Raw genomic sequence first — 23,406 nt, 5'->3', positions numbered from 1 at the left:
GTTTGCGGAGATGAAAACTGAGGATCTTATCTTGCGATATTGCAGCATGTTGAATGTTCATTCGACACGGTCGTTTACCGAAATCTTGCCTCACTTGAGTGCATTTACAAAGTCCATTTTGGGCATATCGGATAAAGCAGGCATGTTGATCGGACCGTGATTTTCTTTTTTCAAGTGGTACAGTCGTTTGAGCTGATGGCCTCAAAACAATAAAATCAGTAATTACAGTATTTATGTTGAGATAAGGAGAAAATACAAAGGCCGATTTTGGCATGGCGTAAACAGAAGAAACGTGGGAGATCGACAACGGTTCCCTTGGCATATGATATGCATACGACATCCCCAGAATCTTATCACGAAACCCCAAAGACCGCATTTGGCATGGTGCGATTCCAAGGAGTGGTGAACCAATTATATACTGCAGAGGCTCAGTCCTACACTAGTCCTAATTTGGGCTTTGGAAATTGGCAGAGTACAGACTTGATGCTCGCTCAGCCTTGCGAATGGCTCCTTCGATTTCGAAAAGTGATGACCGGGGCAGTGGCAGTGCCCTGGCGTTACTAGAAAACAGGCCTCCAACCCAAGATATTTCATTCTCGCTACGGCCGTTACTTAACATTCTGTTTCGTACTGCTCTTGTATGCACTTGTCTGTCACAGGTCCAATCCCATATTTGGAGCTCAAGGTCGCCTGTAATTATTCAGACCCCAGAGAAACACCACGCCTTGTTCGATACCGCCCAAAGGCAATACGCGCACAGTATGAAGAGTTAATCTTCAATTTTCAACCATGCAGGAGAGCGTGGAATTGAGGTGGAACGGGGGCCCAAAGCGGGCAAAGGCGCGACAGATACCCGACCAAGTATGGAACGAATTCGAGACGGACATTCGGGAAATGTACGGCGAGATGACGGTTGAAGAGCTAGCTTCGAGCATGAGACGCACTCATGGATTTGAGGCAACGTATGTTACGCTTGAGAGCCTACAGGAAATACACTGACGTCTAGTTCCAAGTCTACGCCAGTATACGGCCCGACTAGAGCTCTGGGGACTCAAAAAGTACAAGACCAAGAAGGCATCTTTCGCACTCGGGACAGTCGAGACCGGTCAAGAAACAACACCTTTCGAACACCACGATACTAGGCAAACAACTTTCGATGACGTTGGAGCTGACTCAAAGCGACGAAGGAGCACACCGAGCACCGAAACCTACGATACAGAAGATATACTGTCGGAAATGACGACTGCAAAGAGGCTCAAAACGGACCCTCGGCCACAACTTCCACACCGCGTCCGTAGTCATACATCGTCAGGAGGCTGCTATCCTATGCTTGTCGACGCCGAGCCAGCAAAGTCCAGTGGCGCAAAAGGCTCTTCTGATCCTATAGACATCACTCGTAACCACTCATTACGGAGTCAATCATCCAATTCTTTGCAGAATGAGACATTTTGCCCCTTGTCTGAAAGGATTGTGGAGTCCATACTGACACAGCCGGCCCCTGAAAACCAGTCATTTGCCCTGAGCATCACTCTTGACTTCTGCTCCAAGGTGGCAAAGAAAATCGGGAGCTTTCGCCGACCGCGCTATGGTCCTATGCTATCGTTTGCCATTGAAAATCGACTAAAGATTATCGCCGAGTACTTGTTCGCCAGCGGCAAGTTTGAGGATGCCGCTAATCTGTCCTCGATCATTTTTGTAAGCGAAGTGCTGCGAGGCGCGTTTCGCGACGACTTCTACACGTCGCCGTCCTTGATATTGTGCGCTCGGTCGGCGAGGTCACAGTTTGACTGCAGATTTATACAGAGAATCTTGTCCGAAGTAGTCAGCCGTTTGCGGTATCGAGTGACTCGGCCATCAGCTGAGCAGTTCTTGGCCCACGCTTTCTTAGCAAACTTGTTTTCACGGCAACGCAAACATTCGGAGAGCGGCCACCACCTTGGACAGGCTCGATCTTTTGCAAATAAGCTTGTTGACAATGGCGATCTTCTCCACAGCCACTTGTCTGATGTGCTGGTCTACGTCTATTACAAACGGTTCTGTCACCTTGATCACACCTTCATTCCAGGATACAAGGACCCGTTTGTCGCCACGGGCTCAACGTCCCAAAAAGGGCCGGCAATCAGCCATTCGGACTTTCTCGGATTCTGTTCCGCGATGAAACGACAAGGTTTTGCGGTGCGTGATTCCCATGCGAGCACCGTAACGCGCTATCTCAGAGAGAGCCTCGGCTGGTGCCAAGGAGTCATTGCCTGGCAGGAGTCTTGTCCTGAAAAACTCACCAGCAATTCTGGCGAATCGACCACCTTTGTGAGCCTCTGGCAGATGTGGCATGGAGCCTTTGTTCCTGCCCTGGCCCCCTCATCCTGGCTGATCCAAGCACAAGAATATCTTGGAGTTCCACTGGCGGAGCATCTGTACGTATGCTCCGAAGTGCTCGAGATGACTCGGGTCGAGGACGACAATCTCATTACGCATTACCTTCGCAGGCTTTACGAACGGACGGAAATGCCTCAGGAGCCCGTCGCTTGTGTCCAGGAACCTTGGGGGCTATATGAGAGGACAAAGAAACCTCACGAGTCTCTGGGTGTTGCTATTCGCAGGCTTTGCGAAAGAGAAGACATACAACAGCAGTCTTCTTCCAACACCGTATCAAAGCAACCCTCCTTGGAGAAGTCGTCGGGTCCCGGTCAGAGACCTCAAAGCCTTGCGCCGACCATAGCGCCGTCTCTCCGGTCCGCCGACTCATCCTACAGACGGCTACATGAGGTTTCACTGGCCATGAAAAGGCACACAAGGAGCATACCTCAAGACCACAACGCAAGCGCACTCCCGTCTCCTGGCCTATCAATATCATCGTACGGGTCCAATTTCTCAATGGGTCAATTGAGTGACATGTTTGAGAAATCCTGCAGTGTGAGTCTGTCCAGTGCGACGCAAGGCCACCACGGTCCAGACCCGCTGCGCGAATCTGAAATCATGTTTGTCGATAGCACTACCAAGGTGCATTTGGTCGGTCCTGGTTCCCCTGTTCGAATTCCCTTTATCCCTCCCCCGTTATGGTGATCCCGCTCTTTCACCCATCAACATTGAAGAAAACGGCACAGTGCGGGCATCAGGTAATGTCTCTAGAAGGCTCCGAGCATGACAAGAGTTGAATGATTACATCCGCGATTGAATGGTTCCGTCCGAGTTTCACTTCAACAAATGTTGACAGTCACATATGCTTGCGTATCGCAGTGCAATATACAAACTCTCGTTATATAGTCCTGACTAGCAGGTTGGATGAGGGCATGACGAGATCTGGTCCCACCTTGTCTCACGGGCGCGTCATTTGAAGTCACGTCAGTCAACTAGGGTATTTTTTATGCTTGGATACCTCAACACCTGGACGCAGCAATGAACCTACAATATCGGGTTGGGTTGGCACTGTTGGCATGTCGATTCGATAACAAGTAATGACAAAGTCAAGTGAATAGAGACTTAAACCGGACGAATATAGTCTTATTCTGAAAGATATGTCTGTGAGAGCACATATTTGCCCCCACATGCAGCGCTATATATGCAATTTGTAATAGTGAAATAAAGACAATGCAAGTTGCAGCGGTTCTAGAAAATCCGCTGCGAGGTATCACTAGTATGATGTCTTTCTGAAATGCAACAAGAAGCCCTTGGAGAATCGTAATCTGAACGCCAAAAACACCTCCCAATGTTGTGTGTGAAGTCTACCGTGCGTCGGGGCTCAACATGAATGCGAGGACCAAAAATACAAGCACGCCGACGGGGGCGAGTCATAAGACGAGACAATCTGATATGGTCCTGGAGTTCATCCGTCAACACAAGGTGTTTCCAAATGGAATTGAGTGAGAGGTATGATCCCGAATTCGAATTTCCGCTGGGTATCCCTTGGCAGGGAGAAAGTCCAAAGTCGAAACGAGATGAGAAAGGGGGAGATAAAAGAGGGGGTTGTATGGCGAGAGGAGCACCATAAAGGATATGCTCACCATCTACTTGCTTCCCATTCAACAATCCACCGACAGCAAATCTTCATGCGCTGCCGAACACTAGACGTTCCAAGTAGCCGGTACTTCTCTTCGTCGCTAACGGGGAGAACACTGGCAAACCACCAGGGAAACAAGGCAGGATCGTTTGGACAGTCGCCAAAAACTGCCAAAACTCTTGCGGTCAACCAAGATACGCTTTGTGCGCGCATCTTTGTGACAAAGGTGATTCCAATTTCCAAAAGTTCGCGTGTAGACTTGGTCTCGAGGTCCTGAACGGTAAGCACGTTTGCTTCTTCCAGCTGTTGAGGGGGATCCTGGTCGGTGGCGGTTGACGTTTCGTTGCTCCTGGACTGGATAAAATCCCGAACACCCTGGCCATGCATAGTTTCGGAAATCTCCATGGCCTCCTCGTCAGCAAGACTGACATCATCAATCTTTTCAATTTTTCCCACGACATAGCCGTCCAAAGTGCCATGTCGAACAACTCTGAACCGCGAGATACCGACTGACTCCAAGAGACTGCGACCATCAGGAAAAAATTCAATGTTAACAATCCGGAGTAGAGTTCCAATCTCGCAAAAGTTGCGACCATCCGGGCTGGTCGTTGCCGAACCAAGCACCATTCCAAACGTACGATCCCCCTCCATGGCTCGTCGGATCATCCTTCGGTACCTGGGCTCGAAAACATGTAGGAATGTCGGCATGGCTGGAAATGAGAGTGTACAGACGAAAATTGGTATATCAAAGTCGCCGCGTAATTCGGCTTGTAGTTCAGCGCGGACAGTCTGCGCTCGTACCGCAATGATGTCGGCCCAAAACCCATTGATTATTTTCGCCAGTCGTCGATTCGACGGCGCCGAGCCAGAGGGCGCATGTGGTTGGATGGACAATGCTCGTCGGCAGATGGGGCAATGCTCCGAATGAGTAAGGGTCCGGTGAAGGCAGTTTCGACAAAAGGTGTGACCGCAGGACGTTGTTATTGGGTCGAGGAACAGTGCATAACAAATTTGGCAATCCATTTCCGTGCGCACCGATTCTTTCAGGCTCGTAAAGGCAGCAACGTCGCCTTCAGTCACTTCCTCCTCTGTTGCCCCGATAGCAGCGTATGTGACCTCACATTTGTAATCGAGCTTTCCATTTTCGACCAAGGTGTAAGTCGACACAATTCGTCCGCCCTTGATTACTTGTGTCGTGACACCCTTTTCTTCCATCGACGACAGTCCGGCAACGCTCCACCGATCGAGGGTGACGACCCGGGTTGATACATTTTGCGGCAGTGTAGCCTCTCGGTCCTGTTCAACGGCCGTGCGGATAATGTCGAGGACCTTGTTAAGGGTAACATCTACACTGCAGTCCCCAATCGCGTGCTCTTTTTTGCACTCCTCGAATGGGCACTCGAAGCCATAGAGGCGGTTGGCGGTGGCGGGCCAGGAAATGTTTGTCCGCAGATAGGTCGGCGGAATGCAGCTTTGGCAGCAGCTACGCCCACATGACAAGGTAGTAGGATTCTGCAAGATGCGAGAACACACGCCGCATTGAACCAGCCTGATGATCTCACGAACATCCTTGGCGCCGCTCAATAGTAGAGCAGAGGCCGCGGCGACATCCTCGGTCCCGGCCGGGTTACCAACCGGCGAGTCACTCTTCTCGGAGCGCGAAGATAGCGACGTGGGACTTCGGGACGACGTAGACGGCGCTGGTATCGGCGGGCTGTTGCGTGCCTGAGCTGAGGACATGAAAGTGATTTGGCACCCAAGCCCGTATGCCAGGTGTGCTAGAGTCGAGGCCGAGTATCTGCGCCACGATGCACGATTCCGATCAACACAAGAGATATATGTAAAGGGTGGTGTAGATTGCAAAGAAAACCACAGATGCAGACAACCCAATTCTGCGCTGATCGGTTATGTATGCAGTCAAACCACGGAAAGCCAGACAAGCTTATTCTGGAGCTGCTCCTAGTATATGGCCGCTGACCAGTGGCAATGACGGCAGTGTATTAGGATAGACACGAGTATCGAGTAGTAGTTAATTAATAGCATAGACACTGAAAATGCGCCAGACGGATATGATCCAGCCGAGGTGGTCTTCAGATTAGAAGAGGAATGGTGAAGTGGTAGATTTTGGTGTAGATCAGAGGCAGTAGCAGCTCAAGGATAGTAATCGCCGTCACAGCTTGGTGGTGATGCTATTCGTATCCACATGGGGCAACGTTGGTCAAAGGCTGATTGGGGATCAGCAGGAGAAACGGGTAACTGGGACGCCTAATAGCGTTCGGGGCGTGCAGACAGCCGAGCCTTCAGAGCATTTGGGGAATTATGGTAACAGAAATTTTGGTTCAAACAGAGTTCTGCGGAGCGTGGCGCGTTGTCCAAGATGTAGGAGGTCATCATACATGTATGCGCAGATCAGAAGTGCGTTGCGTCCCGACAGAAGGGTGTGGAGGGGACCTAGGGTAGTTAGTGTAGGTAGGGGCTGCTGCTTGTCTCAAGGCAATTGAGCAAGCCCGAGTGGTGAGCCATGAGAAGAAGAAGTAGAAGACGGAGACGGAGACGAGAGAGGTACGTATTCGCGAGACCGACGAGAGAAATGCGTCAGTACCGGTACTTCAACGGCCATTGTCGAGTTTGGCTGGATGCCATTGGTTGAAGAGAAGAAAAAGACGGCCGGCGATCTCGATGAGATTTGCGGCTACGGTACGTATTGGCTCTGCCATTTCTTTGCCAAGCATTGATTGGGAGAACTGCAAACCGCCTCGCCGCCCCCCTCCAAAAATACCGCCAAACCGCCCGAGTCGACAATGGTGAATCTACACACAATGTGGAGCAGCTACCGGGTTTTTGGCTGCAGGACCCTTGAATCGCCCACGCGAGAGTCAAAAAGAGAGAGACAGAGAAGGAAAGAAAAAAAAAAAGGTTTGAAACTCTGGTAAGATAAAAAAAAAATCCAACCCAACACTGAGGGACCTGTTCCAAACAGGCAACTGAATGTAAGGATCTGGATACGCAGAGATGAATATCTAACAGCATTTGATAGTGTAGTTTCACGTTTCTGCGACTCATGTGAGGAAAGAATAAATAACATTATGTTGTTAAACAAAATGGATATTGCATGCATCATCAATTGCTCTTTCCTCCTCCTTCCTCGGTCGGCCTGCCCTTGAATGCTTTCATAATCCTCCGTCCGGGCCGCCACATCTTCCCGTACTTAAAGTAGCTTTGCAATCTAAAAGACACACATGTGTACACGAGAAGATGATATGTGATGATGAAAAAAAAAGATTCAGTCTTGCTTTGCTGCAAAAGGCAATGCAGGAAAACAGTGAGCCACGAGCTGGTTTCTATTATCGTCCAAGCAAATATATTATGGAGGATTATGAGCTAGGTAGCTAGTTTGTCCTGTTGTGCAGTCTAGCACTCTGGTACACTCACTACATACATACACATCGACTCTGACTTCCGCCCCCATGAAGTCGAGCCCCGGGGGTGTGACGTAGGTAATTGGCTGACTGCGAGCTCGGCGGACGCGTGGGGAAGGGAAGGATAATTATAGTTGTGGTTGCATAAAAATGCAGCCGCTCTGACCGTTTGTGAAGATGCAAGGGGTAATCTAGAACATAAAAAGTAAAGAAAGCGAGAAAACAGAAAAAGAAAACAATACTAAATGGCTATAGCCACTGTCGTGATGGCGGTTGTCATCAATTCCATCTGCCAAAACAGGCGCAGCGCTGCCCAACACACCTGCTGAGAGAGCTGTACTACATACACTAAAGACAGCTTTGCGGCCTTCTCCAGACACTCGAGAGGGACCTTTTTTAGGGTTTGAGCTCTCAAAAGTCCATGCTGACATGGATTGTATGGACTTGAACCATCTAGACCCGGACCCCCCTGTACTTACATGCGTCACGACTTTTCCTGAGCTTCACCTTTTTGCGCCGCCTCTCAACAGCACGATGAAGCCATTCGCCGCATTTCGTTAGCCACGCTACTGTCATATCACCATGCCAAAGCGCAAAGACTTCCCTGCTTGAGAGCACGGCAATGGCATCTCCAATCATGTGTCTGGCCGTGAAACGAAGGAAGAAAAAAAATTCATCATCAGCTTGGACACGGTACACTTGTAGATCCATTTGGCGCAAGCCCGTTGCCTAGATGTGCCCCAAGATCAGCAACATTGCTCATGATAGCACATCATTAGAGAGCTATTAGCGCTTTCTGGCTTACCGCATGCGCGGCTGCGCGGTAGACCTTCGACTTGGAGCTGCTTCGTCAGTCAACCTGCCCAGGAATGCGACAGGTAGGTACCGCTACATGGCTTCCATTAGCACTTGACATTCCCGAATGGCCTGCTAGCGACTTCTCAGCCTCCGCTTAGTCTAGCGGCTGCTAAGGCATAGCGAAGGAATCAGTTCTGATCCTCTACTGTTGCTCTGATTCCCAGGGCCGAGCCGCTGACGGACAATCGAGCTTCATCGCGCCTCATCGCGACTATACCACTAACGGCACTTCTTCCTCTATTGTTCAAAGCCCTGATCTATCTCGCAGTGCACAGAGATCCGAACCCAACAACATGCCGCCGGCCCGTCGTTCTCTTTCTGAATCCCCTGCCCCAAAGCAAAATAGACCCTGACCTGTCCTCGCCAGCGGGCTTTATTAGCTCATAGATCTAAGTCTGATACCTCATTCGGCACGTGCTCCGCGTCCTTGCACCTATCATCTTTGAGTACCTCAAATCTTAATCGTCGCCCCCCAGCTCGTGCAGATTCACCCACTGTCGCAACCACACGATGTATGTGTGCAGTGAGATTTCTTTTCTTCGACGGCGGCAGGAATCTATCCTAGAAACAGACCAGAAGAACAACAGACTCAAGTGGCCGCGTGTCCTGATCTATGTCCCGCAAGACCCGTGATGGAAGCTACTTCCCTAACCCAGATAGTCCAAAGGTCAGCCACCCTCCATCACATTAGGGAGGGGTTTCCTTTCAGCCTCACCTATGACGCTTGAATGGACTTCCTAGATCTCCCCATCTTAATGGAATCGCTACCTCGTGTCCTTATTACCTCCTTCTACGCCCGCCATTGGTCAGGCACTCGCCTGAATTCCCCAAGTATGCGAGTCATATCTCGCCCTGGATGGTCAACAGAGGCCGCCTAAATGACAAATGGTCTTGAGTGCCAAAACACAGTCGACATTTTCGGCCATCGTGTGTAAGCGGTTCGGATACTGATTCCTGGTTTCGGCCGAGAGCCAATGGAATTCGACGGCGTTCTTCCGCGCACGGCTGGTCTCCAGAGAAGTGTTTGGCGCAAGACCCCTAGTTTTCTCAAGACCAGCCGCCTTAACCTAGGTTATCTAGCTCACCAAATGCATGCCTTTACGCAGAACCAGCCTTTCCCCGGGACCCAAGGTTCAAGCCACAGCGTTGAGGACTTTCAAGGGCTGCATATCCTCAAGGCTGTTGAACACTACCTACATGATACTGAATACCCATATCGATGGTTGGTTGTTTGGAACAACAATAAGCCTTGTGGCTTGACCTTGCAGCTTTCGGCGTTTAGCTAAACCTATAGAATTCGAACGCTTTGTCGGGTCTGGCGTGGCACTTCCACACTCATCAAAGTGTCAGCTCTAAATAGGGTCAGTGATGATGCGTCGACTTCACGCGGCAAAGGAAAGCGAAAGTGACCACCGACTTCAACGCTCTCTCTTTTTGGCAAGAAAGACTTTGCTCGTCATCTCGAGAGTAATGGCGCTTAGCACAGCGCCGTCCTGCTTTCTCGGCTCTTGTTTTGTCGTCCGCTTGCCTGTTGAAGTTGTTTTACACATGCATTGTCCATCCCGTGCTCCGATTAGAATGCACCGAGCGTCGGGAGTCAGCGGACACCGGATCAGTATGGGATACTTGTCACGATAAACCCCAGGCTCATGCTATCTTGGAGATATGTTATCTACAATGGACCTCGGCTAGATTCCTATTTACTCGTTGTTTGAAAAGTAAACCTTGACTCAAAATCCCGTATATTTGGTGTCACAGACACTGAGACTCGTAAAGGTCTAGAAACAAATGCCGGGCAACGTTCAAACAGCTTCTTCGCACTCTCACCGTTTTGCAAGCATAAACTTTGAGACTGCTTCTTTGGAACAATAAACTTACCAGGAAATTTTGTGGCTCCCATGTCTCAGATCCAAGCAAGTCCATGACTATTGCATTCTGCTTAGTCCGATACGCACCCCCAAATTCTTCCCACGACTGCCGATGGGTCTTTTTGGATATCTCCAACTAGTGATCGTATCATAGACAACTCAAAAAAGCAATGGAGAGATACAGCAACCAATGATTGCTCCTCACCTTTATTTTGACGCTCTAGGTACCCTGTCATCATCAGCTTGACACAGTATCCGAGTCCCGACCTTTATTTCCGCAGCCTACCAGCTCGATATGGAAACTGGTTCACCCCCAAATTGAAATAGTTAAGCAACAAATTCCAAATCAATTGGGATGAAATTGATCTTGGTTTTGAAATTACGACACGATGTAAATGTCTCGGATATACGGTGGCGAGGTATCCAAGGACTTGATTTGCGGGGCGCCATCCGCAAAGAAAACAAATTGAAAGAAAACAAATTGCCCATGGGCCTTTGCTAACCCAATAGCACGAATATCCCCGTCTACTAGCCGATGATATCAATTCAGCCAAAGGATCAAGTTCTAGGGTGTACGGGTCCTGCTGCTGGGCGGAGTTGAGCAGAGCCCCAGGACGATGCCTGGTCAAGGCTATTATCGTACCAGTCCTCCAGGGGCTGGGATGATCATGACATGTCGTGCTTAGAATTAGTGAATTACAGCCACTTTGATGACCTCAAACAATGTATCAAGTATTGCAAAAGATGAATATCAAAGTCTTGGCTGCGCGGACATTTTTTTATCATTTGTTGAAGCGTACGGTCTATGCCCATGAGCCTACGTTTACTGTTAGAACTATTCGTCATGGTAACATATATAGTAGTGCAGTAGATATTCCCAGATAATAAGATAAGGAGATATCTATTGTGACGAGCTGTTCCTTGATAGGTGATTGTTTCTCGTCCCAATCCTTGGGATTTGGCAGTACCTCTGCCGAATACGACTTAAGCAGTCAGTATGCAACGCCTTGTAACCTTCATGGAAATCTAAACTGTAGGCTGGAGAAAGGGAGTGAGTGTAGACAAGAATGTCATTAACTTGTGCTGGCGGTTCATCCAAGGGAATTCAATGTGAATTCGTATGAGCTTTGTATATATCGAAATGGGGATTCATTTCTCTGATCAAGTCCTTGCCAGCTTAGCCGGCAAGCCGACATGGACGTTTTGAAGTCTAGCCTTTGTATCAAGGCCTTTCCACAGACGTGGAACCGAAAATGATAGATATAATAATACTCATTACAAAATTTCTTTTGAATTTACAGGCAGTCATGACAGAATTTGCTTCAGTCCCTGCCTTTTAACCTTTGCCCTCGATGCCCCGACGTGAACAAGCTACTAGGCAATGAACATCCCCCAATGAATGACCAGCACAGATGCTTGAGCCTCTCCCATGAGCCAAAGAGCGGAATCCGTGAAAACGAAGAACGAAAAAAGTGATAAAAAAATGCAGACATGTTCCTGTTCTCCACTGACACTATCCCATAGCAAACAATACGGCTGACCAGCTCTGTCTACTGTAGGAGTTTTTGCAAACAACTTGTATTTGCATGGCACAACACACCTGGAATGATACGAGAATCCTCCCGGAGCCTTGGACGCATCAAGCAGGGCCCCGATATGGCTACTCGTGACTGATCCGGGCAGCTATCCGTGTATAGAGCTTCGTGGAGGCTACCCAGTGTTACAAGGCAAGGGCTTCCACGTCCTTTCCGAGGGAATAGTGGGGCTTGATTACAAAAGAAGCCTCTCCAATGCTATATTCTAGTTATTAGATTTGCTCGTATTAGACTTGGATGATAAAAAAAGGACACATGTCAATGTGTTGACGGGGTATATGGCGAATGGCCAAAACCGCCCTTTGCTGAAAATATCCTCGTTCGCACTAGAGACAAGGGTGAGTTTCCCTTGAACCTGAAGAGGTCTAAGCTACGAGGCTTTTTGTCATAGGATACTACGCATAACTCGAGTGCAAAGTAACCATATCTTATTTGTATCGACGCACTGACTGATTCCTCCGTGGCGATCATGATTCAAGCGCAATTGAGGGGTTGCCACAGCTGAAAACTTCCTACTGTTGCTACATCATGTTTGAATGATGAGGCAAGAGCATCAAGAGAAGATCATGGCACAGAACGCAGAACTGATCAAGGGTGTATAGATCCGAGTCAGGCACGACAACATGGCGGCGAGCGAACCTCAACACTTGGGACATTACAGAATTGGGAGGAAGCACCAAGTCACGTCGTGGAGATTTTGAGAGGCTCAAACATTGACATTGTAGAAACATGCTTCTCAATCGAAAACTACATACTCCAAGAAGAGGTAGCTGCCACCCTTGGATTTGTGGCCAACATGTCCCCAAATACCAAGTATCAGGATATCAGAATACAAATTACCATATGCCTGTGCTGCTATCAGTGCCCATATCCATACCAGTACCCAATATAAAAACGAGTTCCAGACCATGCCGATGTCCTTGCCAAATAAGCCCAGAAATTATTTTTATACCAAATCCTTTTTTCGATGTCGTAACGCGCAAGCCGGATGATGATTAAATCCTGAATTAACGGCCCCTTTAAGCCACCCAATGCACATGAGAGAAGAGTTCTGGGGTATCATTGCGTTGTCTCACATGTACAGGATCAGCCAGTCTTTTGCTCGGCCCACCTCCCTTTTGTGCTTGCTGACCGATTCAATGCCAAACGCCGCCCAATGTTACCAAAACAAAGACAGCAGCAAAACAGGATACTCAGCATCCAAATGCCTTTTTCAACGGCAGGTTGGCTCGCTAGTCCCCCAAGCATAGTGGGCGGGTCCACCCCATTCGATGAGGAGTTCGCTTGGTAGCTGTCAAATGACAATAAACTGGTGGGGGCGGGAACCATGTCTGGCTTGAGGCTCATTACAATGGCGGAGCCCACAAGCCCAACCGTGGATGATAGGAGAAAGCCTGGCTTGGACCGGTCGATCAAGTACCACAGAAAGGGGTTTACCAGGGCCAGACTCAGAGAGACTTGAAGGGTGGATGCCCATTGTGTTTTCCGCTGCAACCGTGGTTAGCACAATAGTCTCCATTACATGTGGAACCAGTCATAAGATGCGTCAACTTACAATGGCATACACGATACCGACAAAGGCACCGATGCCTCGAATAGCCAAGCCCCAGTCGGTTGCTTGACTTGCTTCCTCTTCCTCGGAGCTAATTGCATGCTCGGTTGCCGATTCAAAATCGTCCTCCTGACCAAAAACGCTCTCCCAAACGCCGTCAAACCAAGGAAGTAAAGCACCAAGGGCGATTCCGGCGACGCCCCAAAACGCAATGAATTGAACATGTGATGCCGTAGATTTGCCAATATCGTCCATTTGCAGCCTCCCCAGTCTGTGCCTATCCTGAAAGCTGACAATCATAAGACCGTAGAGTATACCGAGCCCAAACAGTAGCAGCGACCTGAGACCCAAGTAAAAGACTGTCGCAGGTGTCGACAGTGGGGTTGGCCTGGCTGTCGGATGTAACGAAGACCGGCGGCGCATCGGCCTTCCTCGCTCCTTTTGAATGTCATAGTGTGGCTCGTCAAGGCTCAACTTCTTGGCCGGGGTTTCGGCTCCCGTACCCCAGGGAGTAGTCAACTCGTCCTGGTCGTACCGATCCCGCCCGTACGTCGTCGGCGAGTATATGCCAAATAAAGTCGAGCTCGTGAGGTTCATGTAGGATTGCGCGCGGCTGATGTCGGCAGATGCAGAGCCCGGCTCATGCTGCCTTGGCGTACTCGATCTCGGGTCCAAGAGGCGTCTATTGAGGAAGTCGAGGTTGAGCAAGCCACTGGAACTGGACTCGGGGCTGTGGGCTAGAACCTGAGGTTCCTCATCTTCGTCTTCCGGGGGTGTTGGGCCCGACAGGTTGAGCTTGAAAGGGCGGCGGGGGATTGGCCGCAATAACGGAGGACCGTCTTGATTCGCAGACATGGCTTTCGTGAATTGATCTCTTGTCGCTTTTCTACTCGTGTCTGCTCTTCGGCCGGTTGCTCGGCTTGTTGCTGTTTGCTGATTCTTTGGGTTTCGCGAAGCAGCTTTGGTGAAACCCTTGCGTATGTATGTTGACGTCGACTCCTGCAATTTCCCTCTTCGCTCTCATAAGCAAAGAGTTGTGACGGAAAGAAGCTTGCGATTGTGCACAATGGCTACTGCTGCTTTCCTCTTCTCTGGCCAGCTTGTATTGTATGTCTCGGCCGATTGGTAGCTCGGATGTTGTTTTTTTGGGTCACATGCAGAGATGAATTGGCTATCGGCTGAGGTTCCGAGTGCGCGGGATCGATTTGTTGCACGCGAGAACCTTACTGACTTGCATCCGATGGTGAAGAAAAGAAAGGGAAGAAAAGAAAAGAAAAGCTTTGTTCGACGCTGGGACAGTACTAGGTTAGGTTCGCTAAGTGTGTAGGGATATACCTACTCCGTATAATAGAATGAGGATGGATTTGACACTATGACAGGTCCCTCGACCCACACAGCAGAAGCGGGTTGCAAAAGAAAAGACCAGATGGTAATCAGCGGCAAGTAGAGTGCGTGTGTGTGTAAAGTGTGAAAGAAGGTTGAATTCGTGTGTTGACAAAAGATAGAAGCGAGAGTTTCCTACTAAATGAACCGCCTACTTCTCCTCCTCCTCCTCCTCGTTGCGACTTCTCCTTCTCCTCATTCTTGCATCCAAGCGGTACCGCAAATGGGTTGAGACACCTTAGTCTCGAGTAGTGGAGCAGCCAAACGAATGATGGAAAGCATTGATCGATTTGAACTGGAGAGGGGTTTGCCATAGTACATACAGTGTAGGGGTCTGGTTGCATTCTACATTATCAAGGTACCTACCTACCTACCTTTTACCTACATTACTGGCTCAGTGTTCTAAGCCACTTTATTACTTGACTGGCACGAATGAAGCTTCGGCGGAAATACAGACAAGGCGCGCGCCATAAGACCCGACCTTGCCTGTTTGAGGGCTATGGACAAAACAATTCGAGCCTGAGCTGACCATGAGCTGTTGCTTTAGTGGTCTCATTGAACCACCACACCCCGGCACACAAACAGTGGTCTCAGGGACACGAGATTCGGTGGGTGGTAGACGCTCCAACTCCACCTTTGAGGCTGCTGCTATTGCCGCTACAGCACTAAAAAATCTCTACCAGAATCACATGCTGGCCCACCCCAAGTGTTCCCCCTGCAAATTAGGTAACCCCAGTTCCAGTCCGGGCGACGCGCATGACTCTGGGCTGCCCACTGATGTGCAGCGCTACCCCACACTCTTGACCGGTACTTAGGGCGAAAAAGCGCTTCTCGCGGCGCATGTTGTCCGGGTGGGTGCCGCCGATTGTTTTCGATCTCCTGCTGCAACGCAACATCTGGGTAGTTGAGGGGTTGATGATCATCTTGTTTTACCAAGGCCTGGCTTTGCAAATCACATATACTAATATAGGATTATCTCTTTCACTCGTGTCGTGCCGCTTTTGCGTCCAATGTCATGCTTCAAATTGCCCTAACCGCGTATCGAGCATCTTGCCTAAGAAAACCTACCACTCTTACCTTCCAACTCGCCAGTCTGTCCTGACTCAAGCAAAAAAGCCCAGCAGCTTGGCCGTGGACCGCCCTCACAAACGTTGTGCAACCACTCACCGGATAAATTCCCTGTTGTCCAGGGTGACATGTCTCATTCAAGTGCAGCCACAAACCAGTAAAATGCCCGAAGAGGCAGCAGCTTTTCATCATATCTGCATGTATGGGGCACATGTAGTCTTTGATTCAACCAGTCATGTATTGGCAATTACTACCATCAGTCTTCATCCGCGTCGTCCTCGTCGTCATCATCCGACGAGGAAACATCCTCAAACTCGTCCTCGCTATCCTCTGCGCCATCGGGTCTGGGTATCATAACAAATGCCTCCAGGCAAGTGATTCTGTTTTGCGTCTCGTAGGCTCCTAGCAGCTTGCCCACCTGCTTCTTCTCCTTGTCCTGGACCTTTTTGGCCTTTTTGAGCTCCGCAATGCTCGTCCGGAAAACCCGGATCTTGCCGTCGCTGCTACCACAGGTAAAGTAGAGTTCATCGCTGTCATCTGAGGGTTTGAGTACAGCAAAGTCCTTGATGCGTCCTTGAATTCCTGCTGCCTTTCCGCCTAGCTGCGCAACAAACTGGGCGACTGATAAAGATTCTGTCTTCTTGTCGTCGGCTGCCTCGCTTAAATCGTTTGTTTCCGTAGAGAAGAACATGATTCTTCCGTCCTCTGTAGAAACGCATAAGAGGGAACCGTCTCCTTCTTTGCTTCCCAATGGGACATATGAAAACTCGTGGATCTTTGTCCGTGAGTCGGGCATGACTTTGCACTTCGGTGTGCCGTCCATGCCAAATACCAAGATATCCCTATCAAAGCCTACGGCAAACTCCTCTGCCGCTTGTGGCTCCCATGCAATTTTTCTGCCTTCGCCTGATGAATGTCTCCCTTCTCCAATGGCAGCTAGTGTATCCCTTCCAAAATTGAGCACTCCCGCCTTCTTTGCCGTCATTAGATTCCACAACCTCATGCTCCTCTCGCCTTTGCTGACACTAATCATGAGCTTCATGCTCGGGTGTACTGCGAAGTCGTTGACGCCCGAAGGCGCACCCCCCATGGCCGCTGTGTCACCGCTCGGCCGGCCCATCTGCTTGGGAATCGGTACCTTGATACTGCTCAATACTGTCATGTCTCGGATTCTCGTCACGGCAATCGTCGAGTCCTCGCTCGCGGAGATGAGCTTTCCTTTTGTCGGGAAAGCCAACTTGGTAACTGTCGAGCTGTGGTGCAGTAGAGCGCCGACCTCGCGGTTCTTGGGGTTCTCGAGGATCTTGCGGGGCGCGATCTTGGAAAGCAGGTCCTGCTCGTCCTTTGACTTCTGGCTAGGTGGGTGCGCCGAGATGTTGAACACGTTGATTCTCTCGTCCGTGCTGCCGGTGGCCAGCATAACCTTCTGGCCCTTGCCAGGCTCTGGCGCCGAGGGTGGGGAGAGGGCAATGCATCTGATGGCAGAAGTATGGGCGTTGAATAGAAAAGTGTCGGCAAAGTCTGCTTTGTCTTCGCCGGGCGTAATGGTAGCCGTGATACCATGAAGCACTCTGTCGTAAGAGCCAGCTACTATTTGGAGTGTAAAGGGTTCTGCTTTCTTGGCCTTTTTGGTGACCGCCACCGAAGATTCTTCTTTGGGAGTACCATTGTTAGGCTCTGCTCTCTTTCTTTTGTTGGCCATGTTTGCGACGGGTAATGTTTGTATTATAGTTGCGAATTTTCAATGTTCGAATCGAGAAAGACCTGAAAATCACAAGCTGACAGCCTGTCGCAGCAAGTAGGAAAAAAAAAAGTTGGGTGGGGCGCCCGGACTGCGCCGTCATAATCGATAAGACTGATATGTTCTTATCGCATTCCTTGAGCCCCACTGTAGAGGATCTACGACTTTCAATATTGACTTCGATGTTTTAACATATTCGATTACATTCCTTGCCGTATCAGAAAAGTGGCATAACAACCGTGATACAGAGAGTCGTGATTATTATTAAGATTGTATTGACAATGTATTCATATTCATGTTCGTCGCTGTCCTTATCATGCAATACGTGCTTGCGCTTCTCTGCGCCACGCTATCTACTAATTGGCATGCTGTATACATGACCATGACTTCAGCGCATGGTCTCAGGACATGGGCAACACCGTCCTATAAGCAACACATCGCAGGTCATTCTCTACAGTATTTACTGTCTCTAGCACTGCGCCATGATGTCACAATTCTTCAAAGAAATGACAGCCTCGAGAGCCGCCGAGGGCAGCAAGGACGTAGTTCTTGAGCAGCTCGCTCATTCACGTGCTTCATTTAGGCATGGTCGGCACTGGTGGTGTCGCACTGCCACCGCTCGAGGCACGTTGGTGCTGTGATTGTGCTTGCTGTTGTGCATTGGCAGCAGCCGCTGCCTGCGCTTGAGCTTGTTGTTGAGCTCTGAGCAGCTGTGCGTATTGATGAGGCCCGTTGGCAATAGCCTGACCCTGGCCTCCGGCTGCAGCATTCATGGCAGACTGTGTTAGGCTATTGTGACGATTTTGCAGCATCTGTGTTGCCATCTGCCGTACAACATCCTGAGGAGTGTTGGGGTGCGTCTGCCGAATCTGATTCTCCACATTCTGAAGTTGTGACAAGTATGTCTGATGAATCTGTGGAGTCATGTTGGTATTGGGTCTCGGCGAAGAAGATTGCCCAGCGGGCATATTTAAGCCTGCAGCGGGCGGCGTTGATAAGCCTGGGTTCGTTGCACCATTAAATTGTGCCATGAGAGCCTGTGTCTGGGCATTGTTCATGAAGCTCTTCTGATTCACGCCGTTGGCGACCGCTGCTCGCATTTGCGCCGCGGGCGGCGAATTTTGCAGAGCAGGACTTCCTTGCTGCGGTACGTGGTTTTGCTGCTGGACTTGACGCATCTGCACAGCCTGGCGCTGCTGTTCCGAAATTCGTTGCGCCTGCATTACAAGATTCAGGTCTGGCTGGGTGGGAATAGTCATTCTGGCTTGGCCGTTAACAACGGGCATTTGAACTTGACCATTCCCGTTGATCTGGACAGGAGGAACAAGTCCGCCATTCAGAGGACCCATAGTGGCATTGCTGGTAGGAGCTTGCTGCATTGGCATCCGTGGTCTGGGTTGACCGTTCACAACCATCTGGTTGGCCGCATTCATGCGATTCACATTAGCAAGTGGATGAGTAGCGCCGAGCTGCTGTGTATTTTGTGGCGCCTGAGGAGTTTGCCCGCTGAGAAGTTGTGCAGCTTGACCTTGCTGTGCTCTGGCTTGTAAAGCGGCCTGCGATGGAGGGTTAGCATTGATCGTTGGGACACTGGTGTTGGCTGCTCGTACTCGGCGCTGAGCCTCCATGCGCTGTTGCTGATGCGCTGCCATTCGCTCAGCCAACCTCTCTGCCATGGCTTGGTCTCGTTCCCATCGCATGATGCTATATTCGCGGGGAGTTTTGATGGGGCCTGCACGTGGTTGAGCCGGTTCTTGCTGCTTGCGCATCTGGGCCAGATTGGCTGCATGCTGTTGCTTTGTCACCGCCGTCTCTCGTTTCTTGGCTAGTTTCCGCATCGCATCAATCATGGTGAGATGCTTTTGGTTACGGCGTCGTTCGACTTTAACTGGCAACGAAAGCCGTTTCCTAATGATCGGCGTGACTGGCCCAGCGGAACCGCTCTGTTGTTGTGGTTGTGGTTGTTGTTGTTGTTGTTGCTGCTGCTGCTGCTGCTGCTGCTGTTGCTGTGCCTGCTGGGTGAGAGCGTTGGCATTGTGTTGTCTGATGACCTGTTGAGCTTGATCTATACGATTCTGCCACAACTTGAAGTACTGTGTCTTGGACATATCATGCGGCAACCCTTCAAGCATGACCCACCGCTCGAAGCATTCCCAAGGAGTCCGTCTTTCTGCACCCGAAGGAAAAATGGACTTGGTCGAAAGAATGCTCGAGATGAGCGACCAATTGTACGAATACTCACGAACCAAGGTTCTGAGTTCATCATCCTCACTGACAGTCCACTGCGAACATGTTCTAGACTCATAAAACGTCTGGAAAGGCATCGTATGTTCACTAGGGGGGCGGAATTGATGACCAGCATGAAGGCGGTCTCGCATGGCCTTACTATCGCTTCGGAACAATGCAACATCGGGGTTTTCAGGCTCAAGCTGAGTTTTAGGACGAGGTTGGTCAAACAACGGCTCTTCGTCGCTATCCTCCTGTGCGTGTTGATATCGACTCCGCTTGCGAGGCGGTTCATTTGACATCAACTCTAGGCGTCCCTCAACAAACTTGCTCAGTGGCAAAGCCTCCCGTTTCCAGTGAGCATCAGGGTCATGTTTGGGTACGACGAGATCTGTATCGGGAATTTTGAGTGGCGCTCCATAGAGCGGCAACTCTTCCAGAAGCCGATCTGTATGTGGAGATGCAGAAAGCCCAAATACTACTTCGTGATCGTCGAGTGTGAATATCGCTGAAGGCGCAATGGTGTCGAGAATGTTATCGTGAGGCTCCTCATCTTGCTCCAAAAGAGAGTTGCTATCTGCCGAGGAGATCAAGTCAGGGGTACCATGGTTCTCTGGAATGTCCAGACCATCACCGCTACCCATTGTGATATCTCGATCGAATACCAGCTCGCTGTTGACCCACTTTGCCTTGGGAGGAAAGTCTGGGGTAACGGCATGGACCTGAAGCTCTGTCCGTTCCTCTGGATATGCAATCCAATCGGCACAAGCATACGCCAGGTTACGCGCAACAGTCATTTTCCATTTCTTCTCTTGACGGAAATCAGTCCGCATCCATTTCATTTCCTGCAAGAGGACGTCCCATTGGCTTGTCTGTCTGATTGGTTCTGGACATCTTTTCGGTTGGCGTAGCGACCACTTATCCTGCTGCTGCAAATGATAGACTCTCTTAAGGACCTTGCATGCTTGGCTTTCGTTAATATGCAGGTAAGCATCTGGAGTCGAAACTGTCTTGTGAGCATGATGGAGTATCTGCTCCAGTGGTTTCATCCATTTCGATCCACTGGAAAACCCTTGGACAAAAAGAGGTGTGAAATAGTCGTCAGTGGGCATATGACCTGTAGATTTTGCTCGAGCATGAACCAAAGATTTATCGGCGTCCGATGCTGAGTGTGGCTGTTTCCCAAAAATCACACCTGCCAGCCTGCTCTTTTCCTTGAGTCGATGTCTGTCCGTGAAACTCCTGGCACGGGGCCTCGGTGATTGTGATGTTGGTGTGATGGGCACCTGAGATTGGCGATCTGCTCTGATCTGCTGTGGTACTGATAGATCCTTCGAGGACGGCCCAGACAAAATCTCGGCGACTGATTTCTGTCTTATGCTTCCTCCAGTGGAGACTTGCGGCTGTTCTCGCTTTGGTAGATGGGTGTCCAAAGCATCACGATCTGATACTGATCTAGCGTTTTCCTCGTCATTCGCATCCGACGGCTTTTGTTGCGAATCAATGCTGGTAGTCGTGGTAGATTTGTCCTTGACAGGCTCAATCGAAGACGAAGCAGGTACCACGTGAACGGCATTTTCTGTTGGGGCTCTCTCTTCAGGTTTGGGAATTGCATCTGAAGCAGCGACAAGCAGTGGTGGGTTCTGCGACTTTCCCGCAGCAGCAGCATCAGCAGAGTCTTGCAAAAGCTGTGCCTCCAGCTCTTTTGAGGTATTGCTAGCAGATGTTTTTGACCCGGGCGCCGATGGAACTCCCTCTGACTTTCCTTCAGATTTTACGTTTGGTTTTGCGGCGCCGGCTGGTCTCTCTTCCAAGTGCGAACCGTTACTTTCGGGGCTTGTGTTAGTGGGCGTCTCCAAGACTGCGGGTGTAGTCACCGTGTGAACGGTAGAACTCGGAGAGGACAACGTATCGGCTGGTCGGGTCGGCTCTCGTCCTGTGATAAGCGGCTGAGTCCCCATGGTCTTCAGATTATTCGCAGTAGTGGCGTTCGAAGATACTTGTCCAGATCCTTGTATTTTGTGGACATTTTCCTGCTGTATAGCTTGATTGGACAACTTGTGGTGTTCTGATCGCGCTTGAGTTGGTCGTACATTCGGAGTCTGCGTTGGCTTCAGTGCCTCAGGAGCAAGAGCGGACATGTCATCACGGCGACTTGGAGGTACTGCCTTGGATCCTAAGGCAGGGGGCGCATCTCTGTTGTTGAATGTGGCTGCACTCGGACGTTGTTGGCTACCTGGAGGTTTTGCTTCGGCAGTTGTCTTGATCTCTCGTGCGGGTATCGCTTGAGGTGGATGCAGGTTTGGCTGTGGCGAATACTGTGGCCGTATTGACGTTGTTGCCAAATTCGGAGACTGCTTAGGCGCGGCCTCGCTTGGTGGGCGTACTGTCGATGGCGAGGTTGGAAGTCGTTGGCCATTGTTCATAGACGAATGTAAAGCCGAATGTTTGTTCTTGAGAAGGTTCGCGCTATCCTGGGTTGCAACTTGACTCGACTGCGTCGCAATCTTCTCCTTGACATCAATGGTGGCATGGTGCAGAAAAGACCCTGATGGACACTTGGGACGTGGCGGAATGGTGAGTATATTCAGTTTGCGTCCCCTAGTAGTGAGCTGTTAGTTGGCAACGTGAATGCGCCGCGCGAGAGCGCCGGAAAGACGCGACTTCAACGCGACGATTGGGAAATAAAAGCAGGAGGTGCAGGTCGGGTTATACGGACTTTGAGATTTCGTTGGCCTCAAGGAACTTGGCTTCGGCATCGTCGACGGATGCGGTGTCGAGTTGTCCCAGAGGGAAGTTTGGGACGTCATCTAGGATGGTGTTGACCGCATATAGTTCCCTCAACTTTCTCTTGCGCGACTGTCCAATTGATCTGCACATCGTTAATATTGCACATTATACATCATTCGCATCGGAAAAACGAGCTCTACAAAATGATACATTACATACCCGCATATTTCCCGGTTCCGTTGAATAAGTGACGCGCGGTCGGCGGGCACGACCGAAGTCATAGCATCGGCGACAGCAACATCCGCTTTTTTGACGAGCGGATGATGCAAGCAAGCTTAATGGACTTTGTTTAGATGGAAAACGTAATTTTTTACAATGAAATAGGCGGCGTTGGGGTGGGGGATTGATGAAGGCGTTGTCAAGTCTGAATTTTCACCCACCTAGAATCGGTGATGTGGTGATGCTCGCCGCTGCTTGGGGTGCTAAACAGTGTAAAACGCGCGGGTTTTGGTAGGGAAATGCGATTTCCTGACGCCCGATAAGTGCTAACACTGAACTGGACAATGCTGTTGTACCTAAAAAGTAGGCTGCAAATTTCAAAATAACCACTCGCTAAACCCCCCTCTTACTACTGCCAAGCGTCCATAGCTGGCTGAACTAGGTACCTTCCGGGTAGTGCATTATCAGTGACCAGGCCAGGGAGAGCGCGATCTGTACGTAATCGACACACTTGCTTGCTTGCTCGCTGGCTGGCTGGCTGCTGCCCCTCATTCCTGAGGTGTCTTGTCCGACAAGGGAGTAGAGCACGGAGCCTCGGGGGAAAAGGTAATATGCAGTACCTAGAAGTAGGTGTTGTAGATAGCCAACCATCAGCTTACTGCCTGGTATGAAATTGTGCGCATCTTGTCGTGTGCAGTTGCTAGCATGACTTGGGGTTAGCAGGAAAATGCATGCAACGAAGTCAGCCGA

The 23,406-nt window shown here is 50.1% G+C and overlaps 5 protein-coding genes across 5 annotated transcripts; 1 reads left to right on the top strand and 4 right to left on the bottom strand.

Annotated features, from left to right (window-relative positions):
- Nucleotides 1–789: 789 nt before the first annotated feature.
- PFICI_11541 (uncharacterized protein) lies at nt 790–3,063 on the top strand (the record flags this gene model as incomplete). The annotated part of the gene is made up of 2 exons (XM_007840122.1): nt 790–962; nt 1,014–3,063. The coding sequence occupies 2 exons, from the start codon at nt 790–792 to the stop codon at nt 3,061–3,063; spliced, it is 2,223 nt and encodes a 740-aa protein (XP_007838313.1).
- Nucleotides 3,064–3,997: 934 nt separating this feature from the next.
- PFICI_11540 (uncharacterized protein) lies at nt 3,998–5,737 on the bottom strand (the record flags this gene model as incomplete). Its single annotated transcript, XM_007840121.1, has 1 exon — nt 3,998–5,737. The coding sequence occupies one exon, from the start codon at nt 5,735–5,737 to the stop codon at nt 3,998–4,000; it is 1,740 nt and encodes a 579-aa protein (XP_007838312.1).
- A 7,213-nt stretch (nt 5,738–12,950) lies between these two features.
- PFICI_11539 (uncharacterized protein) lies at nt 12,951–14,144 on the bottom strand (the record flags this gene model as incomplete). The annotated part of the gene is made up of 3 exons (XM_007840120.1): nt 12,951–13,028; nt 13,088–13,225; nt 13,293–14,144. 3 exons carry the CDS (start codon nt 14,142–14,144, stop codon nt 12,951–12,953), a joined length of 1,068 nt encoding a protein of 355 aa, XP_007838311.1.
- A 1,852-nt stretch (nt 14,145–15,996) lies between these two features.
- Nucleotides 15,997–17,442, bottom strand: PFICI_11538 (uncharacterized protein; the record flags this gene model as incomplete). Its single annotated transcript, XM_007840119.1, has 1 exon — nt 15,997–17,442. The coding sequence occupies one exon, from the start codon at nt 17,440–17,442 to the stop codon at nt 15,997–15,999; it is 1,446 nt and encodes a 481-aa protein (XP_007838310.1).
- A 614-nt stretch (nt 17,443–18,056) lies between these two features.
- Nucleotides 18,057–22,718, bottom strand: PFICI_11537 (uncharacterized protein; the record flags this gene model as incomplete). The annotated part of the gene is made up of 3 exons (XM_007840118.1): nt 18,057–22,308; nt 22,427–22,579; nt 22,657–22,718. The coding sequence occupies 3 exons, from the start codon at nt 22,716–22,718 to the stop codon at nt 18,057–18,059; spliced, it is 4,467 nt and encodes a 1,488-aa protein (XP_007838309.1).
- Between the last annotated feature and the right edge of the window lie 688 nt (nt 22,719–23,406).

The sequence above is a fragment of the Pestalotiopsis fici genome (assembly GCF_000516985.1).
Source record: "Pestalotiopsis fici W106-1 unplaced genomic scaffold PFICI_Scf_9, whole genome shotgun sequence".
NCBI classification, from domain to species: Eukaryota; Fungi; Ascomycota; class Sordariomycetes; order Amphisphaeriales; family Sporocadaceae; genus Pestalotiopsis; species Pestalotiopsis fici.
This window is presented reverse-complemented; position numbering and strand designations above follow the sequence as displayed.